General features: G+C 44.6%; 1 protein-coding gene and 1 pseudogene across 4 annotated transcripts in view; one reads left to right on the top strand and one right to left on the bottom strand.

Annotated features, from left to right (window-relative positions):
* The window catches only part of LOC148144411 (uncharacterized), a 269,470-nt pseudogene that overhangs the window by 26,590 nt on the left and 225,611 nt on the right, over positions 1–17,269 (top strand). The window lies entirely within an intron of this gene.
* LOC148144412 (uncharacterized) lies at positions 2,296–15,956 on the bottom strand. 3 transcript variants are annotated; one of them, XM_087974719.1, is made up of 3 exons: positions 15,855–15,939; positions 11,350–11,440; positions 2,296–5,667 (listed from the first exon to the last, which is right to left on the bottom strand). In XM_087974719.1, the coding sequence occupies exon 3, from the start codon at positions 5,343–5,345 to the stop codon at positions 4,236–4,238; it is 1,110 nt and encodes a 369-aa protein (XP_087830845.1). In that variant the 5' UTR covers positions 5,346–5,667; positions 11,350–11,440; positions 15,855–15,939; the 3' UTR covers positions 2,296–4,235. The 3 variants fall into 3 exon arrangements, with proteins under 3 accessions (XP_087830845.1, XP_087830844.1, XP_087830843.1); XM_087974718.1 differs by having other exon boundaries at positions 11,350–11,429; positions 15,855–15,930; XM_087974717.1 differs by lacking the exon at positions 11,350–11,440 and having other exon boundaries at positions 15,855–15,956.

Raw genomic sequence — 17,269 nt, forward strand, 5'->3', positions numbered from 1 at the left:
CCCTCTTCGATTGAATGAATGGATGCGGAGGTGCCAGAGTTGAATTGGTTGATAACGTTAAAAATCACATCTTCCCCCTGAATATGTGACACTACCGCTATAGCCCCAGAGCCCGTTGCAGTAAATTGGGTCATCTGCTGTTGAATGAATGAACGGGAATGAAAAGGGCGGATACACTGACGTGGTTGTGAAATTCCCAACTAATCCCAAAGCTTGTGGTCGGTACCGACTAATCGGAGAGAGATATTGCAGAGGGTGGGACCAACACGACGCACAAAGCCAGCCGCCATTGGTCAGGTGGAGTAAGGTGCGCTCTGATTGGAGGGGGCTTGGATGACGCGCGTCACTGAAGGAGGAGACGGAAAGAAGAAAAACAAAGATGGCGGCGCGAGGCTGCGGTTTTCTCATCGACTCAGCGGGCGGTTTCTGACGGAGGGAGGGGGCAGACAGGCATCGTTTACCTCAGAAAATACCTTTAAAATACATTTCAAATTAAAGCCGGAACTTTTCAAACAAAAGTTGTGAAGAAAAGGAGACAGTCCCCGGTGGGGTTTATTGTTTATGTGTGTATAATTCCCGGGGCCCGGGAAGGGGGAGGTGACGGTTACCGGGTGAACGAGAAAACAAATTAAAAATGTCGGCGGTGGAGGAGAGAGAGCCGGCGCCCGCGGCTTCTTCGGCGGCGGCCGGAGCCCAGGAGCTCAACAACCCCCCGGAACCGGAGGAAGGTCCGAGCTCCAAGAAGCGGGGGGTCCGGCTGGAGGCTGGATTTGCTCAAGGCTTGTATCTATTAACTTATTTAAATGGTACCTACTGTATGGGGCTATGGTTTACATTAAAACCGGAGGATCATATCAGAGTGTTTGTTTATATTGAGCAGTTGTAGTTGGTAAAATACACTCCCTGGTGGAGCACCTTCTATGATGCTGCATTTCTTGCCTTCTGCCCTTCCCCCATTTGTTATCTCCCATTTGATTTTACATTTTATTTGGTCAAATTTAATTTCATATTAATCGGACTTGGTATTCATTGTGTTATTAATTTGTTTGTTGGATTATTGTAAGAAAAAATTAATGGTGTCATGTCATTTCTGATGTCAGAGTTTGACATTGAATGTGCAGATGTGAATATCAGTAAGATGTGAAAATAAATCAAGAACTTGTGCTTTTTAACAAAAACAGCTGTTCACTGCTGTCAATGGCATTGTCTCATTTGAGGGTGATGATTCAAGTCTGATCAACAAACTGTTTCATTGTCGCCCAATTTAATTTAAATTTTTTTAGAAAATAACTCTGGGAGATTAAGATTTATACAACTTATAAATAAATAAATCTTATAAATATGTCCAGTTCTCTACCTGGTCTCCTCTACATTGGGGAGAATGGAGGCCAACTTGCAGAACATTTTAGAGACCAGCTCTGGGACACTGAAATTAAATGACTCCACTGCCCTGTGGCCGATCATTTTAACTCTCCCTCCACCACCACCAAACTCTAACCACCTGACGCCTGGAGAAAAAACACCTCACCTTCTGTCTCTTAAATACAGCTGCTGTTTTCTCTACTTATGGATGTTTGTAGTTTCCTTAATTAGATACTGATTCAGGGGCTTGGTGGTGATAGGGAAACTATCCTTGACTGATAACAATGTCACAGACACAAAGCATTAGACATTTTAATACTTTTATTGCAACCTTTTTCTGAATGATAAAGCTATAAAAATATGAAAATAACATTCTAACAACAACAGTAAACCAACTACTACACAAAACATATCAAAACTATACTCACTACAGATCAATAAATAATGTGCAATAAGACCATAGCTCTCAATCTTCAAGAGCATCAATTATTACCCCAACATTTGTTTGAAATTCTTCCTGTCAGGGCATAGAGTTCACTAAACCAAACCAACATGGCTACACAAAGGCCCTAATTAAAATGGCAGACAAATCTGCTTCCAGATAATTCAAAAAGGGCTGCCATGTCTTATAAAAATTCTGTCTTTTGGTGCACCATATTTGTGAGAAAGTCCAAAGCATGAAGGCAAATGTGCTAAGCGCCTTCTTAACCACCCTATCTACCAATGGTGTAACTTTCAAAGAATTATGTGCTGAAACCCCCAGGTATCTCTGTTCTACATCAAGACCCAGGGCCCTCCCATTAATTGTACAAGTGCTGCTTTGTTTGTTTTACCAAGATGCAACCCCTTGCTTTTATCCATACCCCTCTCAGACACACACACATTCACCAACCCCCCCCCCCCCCGCCCTCCTCCGAAACTCTCTCCCTCTGACAGGCTTATACTCCCATCACACACACACTTTACCTCACATGCACATACACAAACATGCACTCTTAAGCACACACTCTCACACAAACTCACATGCACACACATACTATGGGGTGAACTTGCATTTAGAGTCAGAGTCATAGAGATATACAGCATGGAAACAGACCCTTCAGTCCAACTTGTCCATGCCAACTAGATATCCTAATCTAATCTGGTCCTATTTGCCAGCACTTGGCCCATATCCCTCTAAACCCTTCCTATTCATAAACCCATCCAGGTGCCTTTTAAATGGTGTAATTGCACCAGCTTCAACCACTTCCTCCAGCAGCTCCATCCATACACACCACCCTGTGTGAAAAAAGTTGCTCCTTTGGGTCCCTTTTATATCTTTCCCCTCTCACCCTAAACCTATGCCCTATAGTTCTGGACTCCCCAACCTCAGGGAGAAGACTTTGTCTATTTACCCTATCCATGCCCCTCATGATTTTATAAACCTCAATAAGGTCACCTCTCAGCCTCTGATCCTCCAAGGAAAATAGTCCCAGCCTATTCAGCCTCTCCCAATAGCTCGATCCCTCCAACACTAGCAACATCCTTGAAAGGGTTCAGAAAAGATTTAAAAGTTTCACAACATCCTTCTGATAGGAAGGAAACCAGAATTGCACGCAATATTCTAACAGTGGCCTAACCAATGCTCAATGCTCTGACCAATAAAGGAAAGCATACCAAACACCTTCTTCACTATCCTATCTACCTGCAACTCCACTTTCAAGGAGCTATGAATCTGCACTCCAAGGTCTCTTTGTTCAGCAACACTCCCTGGGACCTTACCATTAAGTGTCTAAGTCCTGCTTTTCCAAAAGGCAGCACCTTGCATTTATCTCCATCTCCAAATTAAACTCCATCTGCCTACCCTCAGCCCACTGGCCCATCTGTTCAAGATCCTGTTATACTGTCTATTATGCCTCCAATTTTGGTGTCATCTGCAAACCTACTAACTAATACCTCCTATGTTCACATCCAAATCATTTATATAAATGATGAAAAGTAGTGGACCCAGCATTGATCCTTGTGGCACACCACTGGTCACAGGCCTCCAGTCTGAAAAGCAACCCTCCACCACCACCCTCTTTCTTCTACCTTGCAGAATTTGCAGAATTATATATGCAGTTACATTCAGTTTTGCTCAAAAAGCACACAGTCTGCAGGTATTCAATCCACGCAATATTTTATGAATTCCTACTTTGGAAATAGAACCAGTCTGACTCAAGATTGGGATACAGATGATCTCTGACCTCAACTTTAATGCATTGTCTGAGCCGAAATGTCACCTTAAGTTACATCGAGAATGTGACTTAAAAGTAGTTCTGTGATTTACGTATTAATGAACCTAAACCTGCAACCCATTCTAAAAGGTGAAAGACATAACAGCAATCTAGATTTGTTCAATATACCATTTCAGTTGCATGACACTGTAATCTTTTGCTACAAATTCTGTCCTATGATCCTGCTCCACAACTACCCGATGAAGGAGTACTCCAAAAGCTCGTCCTTCCAAATAAACCTGTTGGACTATAACCAGCTGTTATGTGGTTTTTAAACTTTGTTTCTAGTGAATACAGCCCACACCTTGCACTGCTGCCAGTAAACTTTACAATGCTGATGAAATGATGCAGCAGCTGCAGAGATGAAAAATGTAACAGTTCCTAACACTATTAGCTTCTGATACACAAATTGGAAACTTAGTGCGAGAGGTTGAAAGAAATGAGCAGCATGAAAACAAAAATCTGCTGGAGCTCAGTTTTAATGAAAGTCTGAGTCCGGTGGTATATTTAGGTAACCTTTATTGCCACCCAACTTTGTTACAGCTTCAGATCTTCCCTGCAAACCCGGGAGTCCCCAGAGCTGGGTTGATAGTCCAGTCGATAATGGCACTCACTCCTTCAATCCCCCTGCAATGGCAAATGAACTCGCTGGTGCTTCTGCAGGTAGGAGGAGTGGGTGAAACCCTTCCCACACTGAGAGCAGGTGAATGGCCTCTCCCCGGTGTGGACCCGCTGGTGAGTCAGCATGCTGGAAGAATTGATGAATCCCTTCCCGCACACAGTGCAGGTAAAGGGCCTCTCCTCTGTGTGGACCCACTCATGCTTTCGTAAGTTGCCCATATGACTGAACCCTTTCCCACACACTGAGCAGGCAAATTGCCTCTCCCTGGTGTGGACCCGTTGGTGCTTCTGCAGGTCACCCACATGACAGAAGGCCTTCCCGCACTCAGGGCAGGTGAATGGCCTCTCCCCCGTGTGGACATGCTCGTGATTCCGCAAGTTGCCCACATGATGGAACCCCTTCCCGCACTCTGGGCAGGTGAATGGCTTTTCCCCTGTGTGGATCCGCTGGTGGGTCCGTAGGTTACTAACATAACGGAAGGCCTTCCCGCACTCGGGACAGGTGAACGGCCTCTCCCCAGTGTGGACCCGCTGGTGCCTCCGCAGGTCGCCCACATGACCGAAGGCTTTCCCGCACTCAGAGCAGGTGAGTTGCCTCTCCCCCGAGTGGACCTGCTCGTGATTCTGCAGGTCGCCCACCTGACTGAACCCCTTCCCGCACTTGGGGCACCTGAAGGGTCTCTCCCCCGTGTGGACCCGCTCATGCTTCCGCAAGTTGCTTGTACGATGGAAAGCCTTCCCGCACTCGGAGCAAGTGAACGGCCTCTCCCCAGTGTGGACCCGCTGATGGATTAGCAGTGCAGATGAATGTGCGAATCTCTTCCCGCACATCAAGCACGTGAAGGGCTTCTCTCTCGTGTGGACCCGCTGGTGCGCCCGCAGGTTGGAAGAATTCGCAAACCCCTTCCCGCACACTGAGCAGGTGAACGGCTTCTCTCCGGTGTGAACACGCTGGTGTGTCTGCAGCTGAGACAACTGAATGAATCCTTTCCCGCAATGGTGGCAGATGAACGGCCTCTCCCCAGTGTGAACACGTCTGTGTATTTCCAGCACAGAGGGAGAAGGGAATCCTTTCCCACAGTCCCCGCATTTCCATGGTTTCCCCATGAGGAGAGCTTTCCTTGTGTTGCTCTGGGTTTGAAATTATAAATACAAAGGGTACATAGTCTGTCCCCAACGTGAGGGGTGAGATTTTGATATTCCAAGCTGAGTAAATGGTGTGAAGTACTTTTCAGTCAACACACTGGATCTCCCTCACTCGGGTGTCTCAGTATTCTTCCTGCCACACCAGTGTCCAAAACCTCTCAACCAGACAAAAGCAAACATTTCTTCTCAATTTGAATGACTGCTGATATCCAAGTCCCAATGAATCAAGGAGCTCTGCCAGAAGTCGACGTATCAATTGCTTCAAATTTCTTTCCACGTTTTTCTGCAAAAATAAATTCACAAAGTTTGTGAGAAGATTTATAGCTCGGGTGTTCGTTGTTGTGGTTCTGTTCGCCGAGCTGAGAATTTGTGTTGCAGACGTTTCATCCCCTGTCTAGGTGACATCCTGAGTGCTTGGGAGCCTCCTGTGAAGTGCTTCTGTTTTGTTTCCTCCGGCATTTATAGTGGTTTGTCTCTGCCGCTTCCGGTTGTCAGTTCCAGCTGTCCGCTGCAGTGGCCGGTATATTGGGTCCAGGTCGATGTGTTTATTGATTGAATCTGTGGATGAGTGCCATGCCTCTGGGAATTCCCTGGCTGTTCTCTGTTTGGCTTGTCCTATAATAGTAGTGTTGTCCCAGTCAAACTCATGTTGCCCCGATTTCATCTGCCTTCCCTGTTGGGCCTCTGGCATTGAAGTAAATGCAGTTTAATTTATCAGTGCTACCTTGTTCTCTGCTTTTTTCCTTCCTGCCCTGACTATTTGACTCACTCCCTTTCCCAACTGTACGAATCTCAGGTTAATCTCTTTCCTCACTATTTCCCTGGGGCCCATCCCCCACTTACTCATTCAACCCAAAGGACTAGCCATACTACCATACATCAAGAACATTTCTGAACTGACAACCAAACTACTACGACCACTAGGACTCATAACAGCACACAAACCACAGCCACACTCAGACAACAACTCAACAGGACAAAGGACCCGATACCCAACATGAGCAAAACCAACGTAGTGTACAAAATCTCATGCAAGGACTGCACAAAACACTACATAGGACAAACAGGAAGACAGCTTACGATCCGTATCCATGAACACCAACTAGCTATGAAACGACACGACCAGCTATCCTTAGTAGCCACACACAGATGACAAGCAACATGAGTTTGACTGGGACAACACTACTATTACAGGAAATGCCAAACAGAGAACAGCCAGGGAATGCCTAGAGGCAATGCGCTCATCCACAGATTTTATCAATAAACACATCGACCTGGACCCAATATACCGGCCATTGCAGCGGACAGCTGGAACTGACAAACCGGAAGCAGCAGAGACAAACCACTATAAATGCCGGAGGAAACATCACAGAAGTGCTTCACAGGAGGCTCCCAAGCACTCAGGATGTCACCTAGACAGGGGACGAAATGTCTGCAGCACAAATTCCCAGCTTGGCAAACAGAACCACAACATAAATTCACAAAATAAGTGATCACTGCCAGTACAGTTAAATGAATGTAACATAGGCGGCAATTCCTGTAGATTGCCAGGTGCCTGCTGATCACATTATCCAGGTCACAGAAACCTGAAAACCCTCATGCAGCCAGCTAGCATTAAGTGTGTATGGAGGAAAACTTCATTTAGGTGACAATGACCTGGAACAAGCTAAATCAAGGACAGGATAATGAAATGTCAAGGATGCTTGCAGAAAGAAAGCCAGTAAAGTTGCTGAATGAGTAAGTGGGGGATGGGCCCCAGAGAAATAGTGAGGAAAGAGATTAACCTGAGATTCGTCCAGTTGGGAAAGGGAGTGAGTCAAATAGTCAGGGCAGGAAGGAAAAAAGCAGAGAACAAGGTAGCACTGATAAATTAAACTGCATTTACTTCAATGCAAGAGGCCCAACAGGGAAGGCAGATGAAATCGGGGCATGGTTAGGAACATAGGTCTGGGATATCATAGCAATTACAGAACGTGGCTCAGGGACGGACAGGGCTGCCAGCTCAATGTTCCAGGATACAAGTGCTATAAGAAGCATGGTGTGGGCGCAAGAGAGGAGGGGGAGTGGAGTTTTTGATAAGGGATAGTATTACTGCTGTATTTAGGGAGGATATTCCTGGGAATACGTCCAGGGAAGATATTTGGGTGGAACTGAGCAATAAGAAAGGGATGATCACCTTACTGGGATTGTAATATAGATCCTCTAATAGTCAGCAGGAAATTGAGAAACAAATTTGTAAGGAGGAGATTTCAGTTATCTGTAAGAGTAAAAGGATGGTCATGATAGGGGATTTTAACTTTCCAAACATCGATTGGGACTGCCTCTGTTCAGGGTTTAGATCAAGAGGAATTTGTTAAGTGTGTACAAGAAAATTTTCTGAGTCAGTATGTCAATGATCCTACCAGAAAAGGTGCAAAATCTGACCTACTTTTGAGAAATAAGGCAGGACAGGTGACTGAGGTGTCAGTGCAGGAGCACTTTGGGGCCAGTGACCATAATTGTAGTAGATTTAAAATAACGACGGAAAAAGGACAGACCAGATCTAAAAGTCAAAGTTCTAAATTGGAGGGAGGCTAATATTGATGGTATTAGGCAAGAACTTTGAAGAGCTGATTGGGAGCAAATGTTCGCAGGTAAAGGAACGGCTGGAAAATGGGAAGCTTTCAAAAATGAGATAACGAAAGTCTAGAGACAGTATATTCCTGTTAGGGTGAAAGAAAAGGCTGGTAGGTGTAGGAAATGCAAATGACTAGAGAAATTGGGGTTTGGCTAACAAAAAGACAGAAGCATATGACAAGTATGGATAGGAAAAATCAAATGCATCCTTAGAAGAGTATACTTGAGAAGAAAATTAGGAGGGCGAAAAGGGGACATGAAATAGCTTTGGCAAATAGGATAAAGGAGACTTAGAAGGGGTTTTTATAAATACATTTAAGGACAAAAGGGTAACTAGGGAGAGAATAGGGCCTCTTAAAGATCAGCAAGGCAGCCTATGTGTGGAGCGGAGAAGATGGGGAAGATCCTAAATGAGTATTTTGCATCATTGTTTACTGTAGAGAAGGACATGGAAGATATAGAATGTGGGGACATAGATGGTGACATCTTGCAAAATGTCCATATTACCGAAGTGGTGGTGCTGGATATCTTGAAACACATAAAAGTGGATAAATTCCCAGGATCTGATCAGGTGTACCCCAGAACTCTCTGGCAGGTAGGGAGGTGATTTTTGGGCCCCTTGCTGAGATATTTGTATCATCAATAGTCACAGGTTCCAAAAGATTGGAGGTTGGCTAATGTGGTGCCACTATTTAAGAAAGGTGGTCAAAAAAAGCCAGGGAACTACAGATCAGTGAGCCTGACATCGGTGATAGGCAAGTTGTTGGAGGGAATCCTGAGGGACAGGATGTACATGTACTTGGAAAGGCAAGGTCCAATTAGCGATAGTCAGCATGGCTTTGTTAATGGGAAATCATGTCTCACAAACTTGACTGAGTTTTTTGAAGAAGTAACAAAGAGGATTGATGAAGGCAGAGTGGTGGGTTTCACCTACATGGACTTCAGTAAGACATTCAACAAAGTTCCTCATGGAAGATTAGTTAGCAAGGTAAGATCTCAAAATACAGGGAGAACTAATCAACCGGATACAGAAGTGGCTTGAAGGTAGAGGAAAGAGGGTGGTAGTGGACGATTGCTTTTCAGACTGGAGGCCTGTGGCCAGTGATTTGCCACAAGGATCAGTGCTGAGTCCACTACTTTTCATCATTTATATAAATGATTTGGATGTGAACATAGTGGGTATAGTTAGTAAGTTTGCAGATGATGCCAAAATTGGAGGTATAGTGGACAGCGAAGGAAGTTACCTCTGATTAAAACAGGATCTTGATCAGATGGGCCAGTGGGCTCAGGAGTGGCAGATGGAGTTTAATGCAGATAAATGTAAGGTGCTGCATTTTGGAAATGCAAATCAGATCAGGACTTATTCAACCTCAGTGTCATAGAGATGTACAGTACGGAAACAGACCCTTCGGTCCAACTCGTCTAGGCCGACCAGATATCCAAAATTAATCTAGCCACATTTACCAGCACTTGGCCCATGTCCCTCAAAACCCTTCCTATTCAAACACCCATCCAGAGGCGTTTTAAATGTTGTCATTGTGCCAGCCTCCACCACTTCCTTTGGCAGCTCATTCAATACATGCACCAACCTCTGCATGAAAAAGTTGCCCCTTAAGTAATTTTAAATCTTTGCCCTCTCATCCTCAACCTCTGGACTCCCCTACCCCAGGGAAAAGACCTCATGATTTTATGAACTTCTATAAGGTCACCCCTCAGCCTCCAACGATCCAGGGAAAACAGCCCCAATCTATTCAGCCTCTCCCTGAAGCTGAAAACCTCCAACCCTGGAACGTCCTTGTAAATCTTCTGAATCTTTCAATCCTTGCCATTCAAATACTAATTTTTCACAGAGGGTGGTTCATGTGTGGAATGAACTTCCTGAAAAAGTGGTGGATGTGGGTACAGTAAAAAGACATTTGTTTAAGTACATGAATAGGCAAAGTTCGGAGGGATACAGGCCAGGAGCAGGCAGGAGAGACGAGTTTAATTTGGAATTATAGTTGGCATGGATTAGTTGGACCGAAGGTCTGCTTCCATGCTGCATGACTCTATGGCAGGTTCATAGTTCTTGAAAGTGGAGTCACAGGTAGACAGGATAGTGAAGGTGGTGTTTGGTACACTTCACAGGATATTGGTTAGGCCACTTTTGTAATATTGCATGCAATTCTGGTACCAGTGATCCCATCCTGACACACCATACACCAGAGATAATGACTAAAATTGACTGGGACACAGAATAAAATCATATCCTCTTTCTGAACTGCAGAGATTTTATTTGGTCCATAGAATACATTGGGTATCGGAGTTGGGAGGTCATGATGCAGCTATACAGGACATTGGTTAGGCTACTTTTGGAATATTGCATTAGATTCTGGTCTCCCTGCTACAGGGTAGGAAGGATGTTGTGAAACTTGAGAGGGTGCAGAAAAGATTGACAAGGATGTCACCAGGGTTGGACGATTGTGGTATAAGGAGAGGCTGAATAATATGGGGCTGCTTTCCCTAGAGCGTCAAAGGCAAGAGGGGTAACCTTGTCAAGGTTTATAAAATCATGAGGGGCATAAACAGGGTAAATAGGCAAGCACGTCTCCCAGGGTGGGGGTGTCCAAAACTAGAGGGTTTAGGGTGGGAGGGGAAAGATTTAAAAGGGACCTAAGGATCAATGTTTTCACAAAGAGGATGGTGCATTTATGGACTGAGCTGCCAGAGGAAGGGGCCAGTACAATTACATTTAAAAGGCATCTGGATGGGTATGTAAATAGGAAGGGTTTAGAGGGATATGGACCAAATGTTGGCAAATGGAACTAGATTTACATAGGATACCTTATCAGCATGGATGTGTTGGATCAAAAAGTCTATTTCCGTGCTGTATATTTCTATGTCTATTTGATAACAGATGCTTTATTTCTGTTGATGCAAATATTGTTATAAATCATAGCTGGATACTAATAGTTAGATGTAAGGGAGAGAGAATTCCTCAATTAGGGCACAATAAAAATCCTGGGAGACCTAATTTCTGGTTTACGTCCTAACAAACAAACATTAAACAAGAACCTATTTAATTCCTAATTTTGTTCCATTTTTCTTGTTTTATTCTCTGCGATGATAACACTGTTCAGTTGACAGGCTGGGAGGTTGTGGGTCAGGCCTTGAGTGACTGAATGTTTTATTGTTCCGGAAGGTGTAAAAAGTGGGGTCAAAGTTTCAGCAGAAATCCAGCAGAGCTGAAAACAGACAACATCTTACTCTGTGAGAACAGGGAGATAAGAGGACAGAGAAATCAGGACCTAAAATCCGAGCTTACACCAGATTACCATGTTATCAATGCTTTGACTGGCAGTGCCTTTACCTTTAACTCGCTTCCCATTCAACTTCCATGTACCCCCTCGATATTCAGGATCCACTCCTTGTCATCCTGAAGCCATGACTCTGTAAGGAGTCTCAGATCATAATTATTCTCTTCAATGTGCGCAGTCAATTCATTCACTTTTGTTACAATGCAGCACACATTCAGACACGCCGTTTTTAGTTTCAGTTTTTGTGATCTTCTGAATCCAGTTTTGATTGCTGGTACATTTACTCTCCTTGTCCCTTTCTATCATTCTCTGATGCTCATTTTCCACATCACAACATTGCTCACCTGCCTTGATTTGGATTGGCCATGCTAAATAGCCCAGTGTCCAGGGATGTGCAGGTTAGGTGGATTAGCCAATGGGAAATACAGGGTTACAGGTTCATAGCAATAGAAGCAGGAGTAGGCCATTTGGCCCATTCACCCTGCTCTGCCATTCATTAAGATCATGGCTGATCGATCCATTGCATTATCCCAACTACCCTTAATTTCCCTACCATGCAATAACCCATCCAACTGTGTCTTGAATATACTCAATGAAGCTGCCTCTACTGCTTCCTTGAACAGACAATTCCAGAGAGTCACTACTCTCCTGGAAGAGCAGTTCCTCCTCATCTGTCCTAAATCTTGAGGCCATGTCATCTATTGCCAATCTCACCCACCAGCAGAAACAACTGGATTGGTGATGGGGGAGGGGGGAGGCTGCACGAGTGGTTTACTCTTCGGAGGGACTGCCGTGGACTTGATGAGCTGAATGGCCTGCTTCCACACTGTTGGGCTTCTATGATTTACCGCAGTTGTTTGCCCTGGATCACAGCACCCAAAACCTCCCACCTTCTGCCAATCCAAAGACAAGTCCCACGACAGTGTGTGTGTTATCTAAATGCAGAATTGTTTCTCATAAATTCAGCCCACGCCTCTCACTGCTGCCAATAAACTTTACAATGCTGATGAAACAATGCTATACCTGCAGTACTGAAAATCGTGAGACTAACGATTCCAGTTACTGATTCACTGCTCCTTCTGATGAACAGCATTGGAAATAGAGTGTTGGAGGCTGACACAAATGAGCAGTTTAAAAGGATCGATCAGCCATAATCTTAATGAATGGCAGAGCAGGGTGGATGGGCCAAATGGCCTATTCTTGCTCTTATTAATACAAACCTATAACCCTACATTTCCCATTGGTTCCCTGTTCAGCACACTTTACTTACTGCCAGTAAACCTTAAAGCACTTCAACCCCACATTGCAATGAATTCCCACTTTCCACCAAAATCCAGGATGTACTCACTCACTCAGTTGCTGTTTCACAAATGAAAGATTTCACTATAACTTCTGCTCCCAGTAAGGGCAAAACATCTTTGAAAGCTGCTCTGAAAGCCCAGTCTTCACAACGACACTTCTACTTTCACCAATGATTATCAGAGTCATACAGCATGGAAACAATCCCTTTGGTCCAACTCGTCTGCGCTGGCCAGGTATTCTAAATTAAACTAGTCCCGTTTGCCAGCATTTGGCCCATACCCCTCTAAACCCTTCCTATTGATATACTCATCCAGGTGCCTTTTAAATGTTGTAATTGCAGCAGGCTCCACCACTTCCTCTGGAAGCTCATTCAATAAACACACTGAAAAAGTTGCCCCTCAGGTCTGTTTTAAATCTTTCCCCTCTCAAGTGAAACCTATGGACTGCCCTACCACGATGAAAAGATTTTTGCTATTCACCTTATCCACACTCCTTATAAACTTCTATAAGGTCACCCCTCAGTCTCCAATGCTCCAGGGAAAATATCCACGGCCTATTCAGTGTCTCCCGATAACTCAAACCCTCCAGCTCTGCCAACATCCTTGTAAATCTTTTCTAAACCCCTTCAAAGTTTCACAACATTCTTCCATAGGAGGGCCACCAGAATTGCACACACTATTCCAAAAGTGGCCTAACCAATGTCCTGTGCAGTCGCAACATGACCTCCCAACTCCCGTACTCAATGCTCTGACCAATAAGGGAAAGCATACCAAATGCCTTCTTCATTATCTTGTCTCCTTACAATTCCACTTTCAAGGAATATGAACCTGCAAGGTCTCTTTGTTCAGCAACACTCCCTATTAACTGTGTAAGTCCTGCCCTGATTTGCCTTACCAAAATGCAACTCCTCACATTTATCTAAATTAAACTCATTCTGCCACTCCTTGGCCCATCAGCCCATCCTATCAATTCTTTCTTTCCCCTCTCATTCCCTAAATGTTGAGTCTCCATCTCCCACACACACACCCTCCACTCTCACTTTGCTGAACCTAATCCCTGCTGTACCTCATCCTGAAGGGTCTGGTCTGTGCTGATACACAGGCCCACACACAGGGGAGATCTAATTGAAACAGACAGAATACTGAATGGCCTGGACAGAGTGCTCGTGGAGAAGATGCTTCAATTGGTAGGAGAGACTAGGACCTGAGGGCACAGCATTAGAGTAAAGGGAAAACCTTTTTAGAACAAAGATAAGGAGAAACCTTTTCAGCCAGAAAGTGATGAACATGTGGAATTCACTGCTACAGAAGGCTGTGGAGACCGGGTCACTGAATATGTTTAAGACAGAGACAAATAAGTTCTTGAGTGTCAAGAGGGAAATCGAGAGTTACGTGAAGAAAGTGGGAGAATGAGATTGAGAAACGTATCAGCCATGATTTAATGACGGAGCAGTCCCGATGGGCTGAAAGGTCTAATTTCTGCTCCTGTGTTTAATGGTCTGTTCTTGTCCTGGACTAGGAGTGAGAGAATTGGGAGCAGGCCATTTACCCTGTCAAGCCTGCACCAGCATTGAACAGATCATAAGTGAATATGAATATACCTGCATCTCTGTGAATAGGCTAGAAATGTTTCTACTGGAGAAGAGGACGTTGAGTGGTGACCTAATAGAGGATGACAAAATCATGAGTGATATCGATGAGGTGAACAGCGGAGATCCTTTCCCTTGGTGGGGATTCAAGATTAGGGAGCAACTTTTGAAGAAGAGAGGAGAAAGATTTCTAAAAAAAGACATGAGGGGCACCATTTTGTTTCCCCACAGAGAGTCGTTTGTGAGTGGAGTGAATGTCCAGAGAAAGAGGTGGATGCAGGTACAGTTAAAACATTTAAAAGACATTTGAATAATTACATGAATGATGAAATTTAATTAAATGTGAGGTGCTGAATTTTGGACAAACAAATCAGAGTAGGACCTATACACTTTACGGTAAGGTCCTGGGGAGTGTTGCTGAACAAAGAGACCTTGAAGTACAGGTTCATAGTTCCTTGAAGGTAGAGTTGCAAGTAGATAGGATAGTGAAGGCAGCATTTGGTATGCTTTCCTTTATTGGTTAGAGCATCGAGTAAAGGAGTTGGGAGTTGATGTTGTAGCTGTCCAGGACATTGGTGAGGCCACATTTGGAAAATTGCATGCAACTCTGGATTCCTTCCCATCAGAAGAATGTTTAAAACTTGTAAGCGTTCAGAAAAAGATTTACCAGGATGTTGCCAAGTTTGAAAGATTTACGCTCTCGGGTGAGGCTGCATAGGTTGGGGCTGTTTTCCCTCGAGTATCGGAGGCTGAGGGGTGACTTTACAGAGGGGCATGGCTGAGTAAATAGACAAAGTCTTCTCCCTGTGGTGGGGGAGTTCAGAACGAGGGGGCATAGGTTTAGGGTGAGGGGGGAAAAAGACATAAAAGGGACCTAAGAGGCAGCTTTTTCACCAAGAGAATGGTAATGTGTACAGAATGACCAGTCAGAGGAAGTGGTAGAGGCTGGTATAATTAGAGCATTTAAAAGGCATCTGATTTAGGAAGGATTTAGAGGGACATGGGCCAAGTGCTGGCAAATAGGACTAGATTGGAATAACTGGTCGGCATGGACAAGTTGGACCAAAGGGTCTGTTTCCATGCTGTACATCTCTATGACTCCAACAGGAAAGGTTCAGAGGGATATGGGCTAAACACAGGGTGGGGCTAGTTTAGTTTGAGAACATAGTCAGCATGGACTACTTGAACTGAAGAGTCTGTTTCTGTGCCGTATTACTCTGTAACTGTTCTGTGCTGGTCTTAAAATCATTTTCTTGCCTTCCTCCATAATCATCCACTTGTTTGTTGTTCAAAAATCAGATGAACTCAGCCTTGAATATATTCAATGACGCTCGAACTGCAGGAAGACATCACCAGTTCTCAACTCAATTCCTCTTGCTAAATACCACTTGCCTTGCTCACTGCTTGCTGCACCTGTCTGACAACTGGCATTGACTGGTGTAGAAGGATGCTGAGGCCCTCTGTACATCCACACATCATTCCTAATGAAAGGCTCATGCCCGAAATGTCAATTCTCCTGTATTTACCATGTGTTTTTGAACTGACCTGGACTAACTTTCCCGAGTCTGTCCCCTCCCTGGGTTCACTCCGTTTCCCTTCAGTTCCTGCAAGTCAACAGCTGAACCCCGGAATAGAAAAGGGGGTGAGAAAAGAGATTGCTGTACTCACAGATGTTGGAGTGAGGAAGAAAGTTGTGGTCTAGGCTGAAGCTCAATCTTAATTCAGAGAGAGAGAGAGGAACAGCAACATCTTGGTCCAACTTCCGCATCCAGACAATGGGTTTGCTGTGATTGGCAGGAGGACCAGTCGCCATCCGGTCCTCCTGAGCGTCCCATTGGTCCATCAAAACAAGGTCGTGGGACATTTCCGCTTGTTGCACGAGCATGCGTAGTGTTTTGCTGACACCGGTGAACATGCGCACTGCGTTGCTGACACAGAGTAGCATGCGCAGCATGGAGATGCTGGTATTACTGACAGATTTTCAAAGTTAAAAATCACACAACGCCAGGTTATTCCAAAAGGTTTATTTGGAAGCACTAGTTTTCAAAGCGCTGTTTCTTCATCGGGTGGTTGTGCAGCAAAATAATTAGACACAGACTTTATCGCAAGAGGATTATAGTGTCATGAGAGTAATATTAAACAAATTTAGCTTACGTCTTTTAGAATGACCATGATAGTTTCTGTTCCTTCATATGTAAATATCAGAACTTTTTAAAAGTTACATTCTCAAGATTGCTTTTAACAATAGGTGTCTTCTCAGCTAAAGTAATGCATTGAAGGAGTGAAGTTAAAGTCTGTGTCCCACTGTTAGGTCAGATTGATTCTATTCCTAAAGTGGGAGTTACAGAATCTTACGTGGATTAATGCAGGTTTTGAACAAAATATAATGTAATTCTACACGTACATATTCACTCCACAAACTTGTGCATGTGCGCGCAAGGGAAACCGAGTGTGTATGGGGGGGCGGGGTGAGGTGTGAGTGTGTGTCTGTGTGAGAGTGTAATGGGTTATAAGTCTGTGAGAGGCTGTGTGTGTGTGGGAGCATATAAGAGAGCGCTTGTGTATGAGAGAGGGTCTGCGTGAGTGTGTTGGTCTGGAGGAGAGTGTGTGTGTGTATGAGAGAGTGTATAATGTAATGGGGTCAGCTGCAGTGTGACATGAATCCAAGGTCCCAGTTGAGGCCATCCCCATGGGTACCGAACTTGGCTATCAGCCTCTGCTTGGCCAATTTGCATTTTTGAGGAGAAAGTGAGGTCTGCAGATGCTGGAGATCAGAGCTGAAAATGTGTTGCTGGAAAAGCGCAGCAGGTCAGGCAGCATCCAGGGAACAGGAGAATCGACATTTCGGGCATAAGTTTCTGAAGAAGGGCTTATGCCCGAAACGTCGATTCTCCTGTTCCCTGGATGCTGCCTGACCTGCTGCGCTTTTCCAGCAACACATTTTCAGCAATTTGCATTTTTGCCTGTCCTGAAGTCCGCCTTGGAGGATGGTCACCCGAAGGTCCGAGGCTGAATGTCTCGGACCGCTGAAGTGTTCCTTGACTGGGAGGGAACACTCCTGCCTGGTGATTGTTGTGCAGTGT

Source organism: Chiloscyllium plagiosum, unplaced genomic scaffold (assembly GCF_037043375.1).
Source record: "Chiloscyllium plagiosum isolate Xiang-an unplaced genomic scaffold, Cpla_swu_hap1 HiC_scaffold_27, whole genome shotgun sequence".
Lineage (NCBI taxonomy): Eukaryota > Metazoa > Chordata > Chondrichthyes > Orectolobiformes > Hemiscylliidae > Chiloscyllium > Chiloscyllium plagiosum.

Bases quoted from the DNA above. Each gene is read 5' to 3' on its own strand.
- LOC148144412 (XM_087974717.1), bottom strand. From the start codon at position 5,345: ATGGGGAAACCATGGAAATGCGGGGACTGTGGGAAAGGATTCCCTTCT.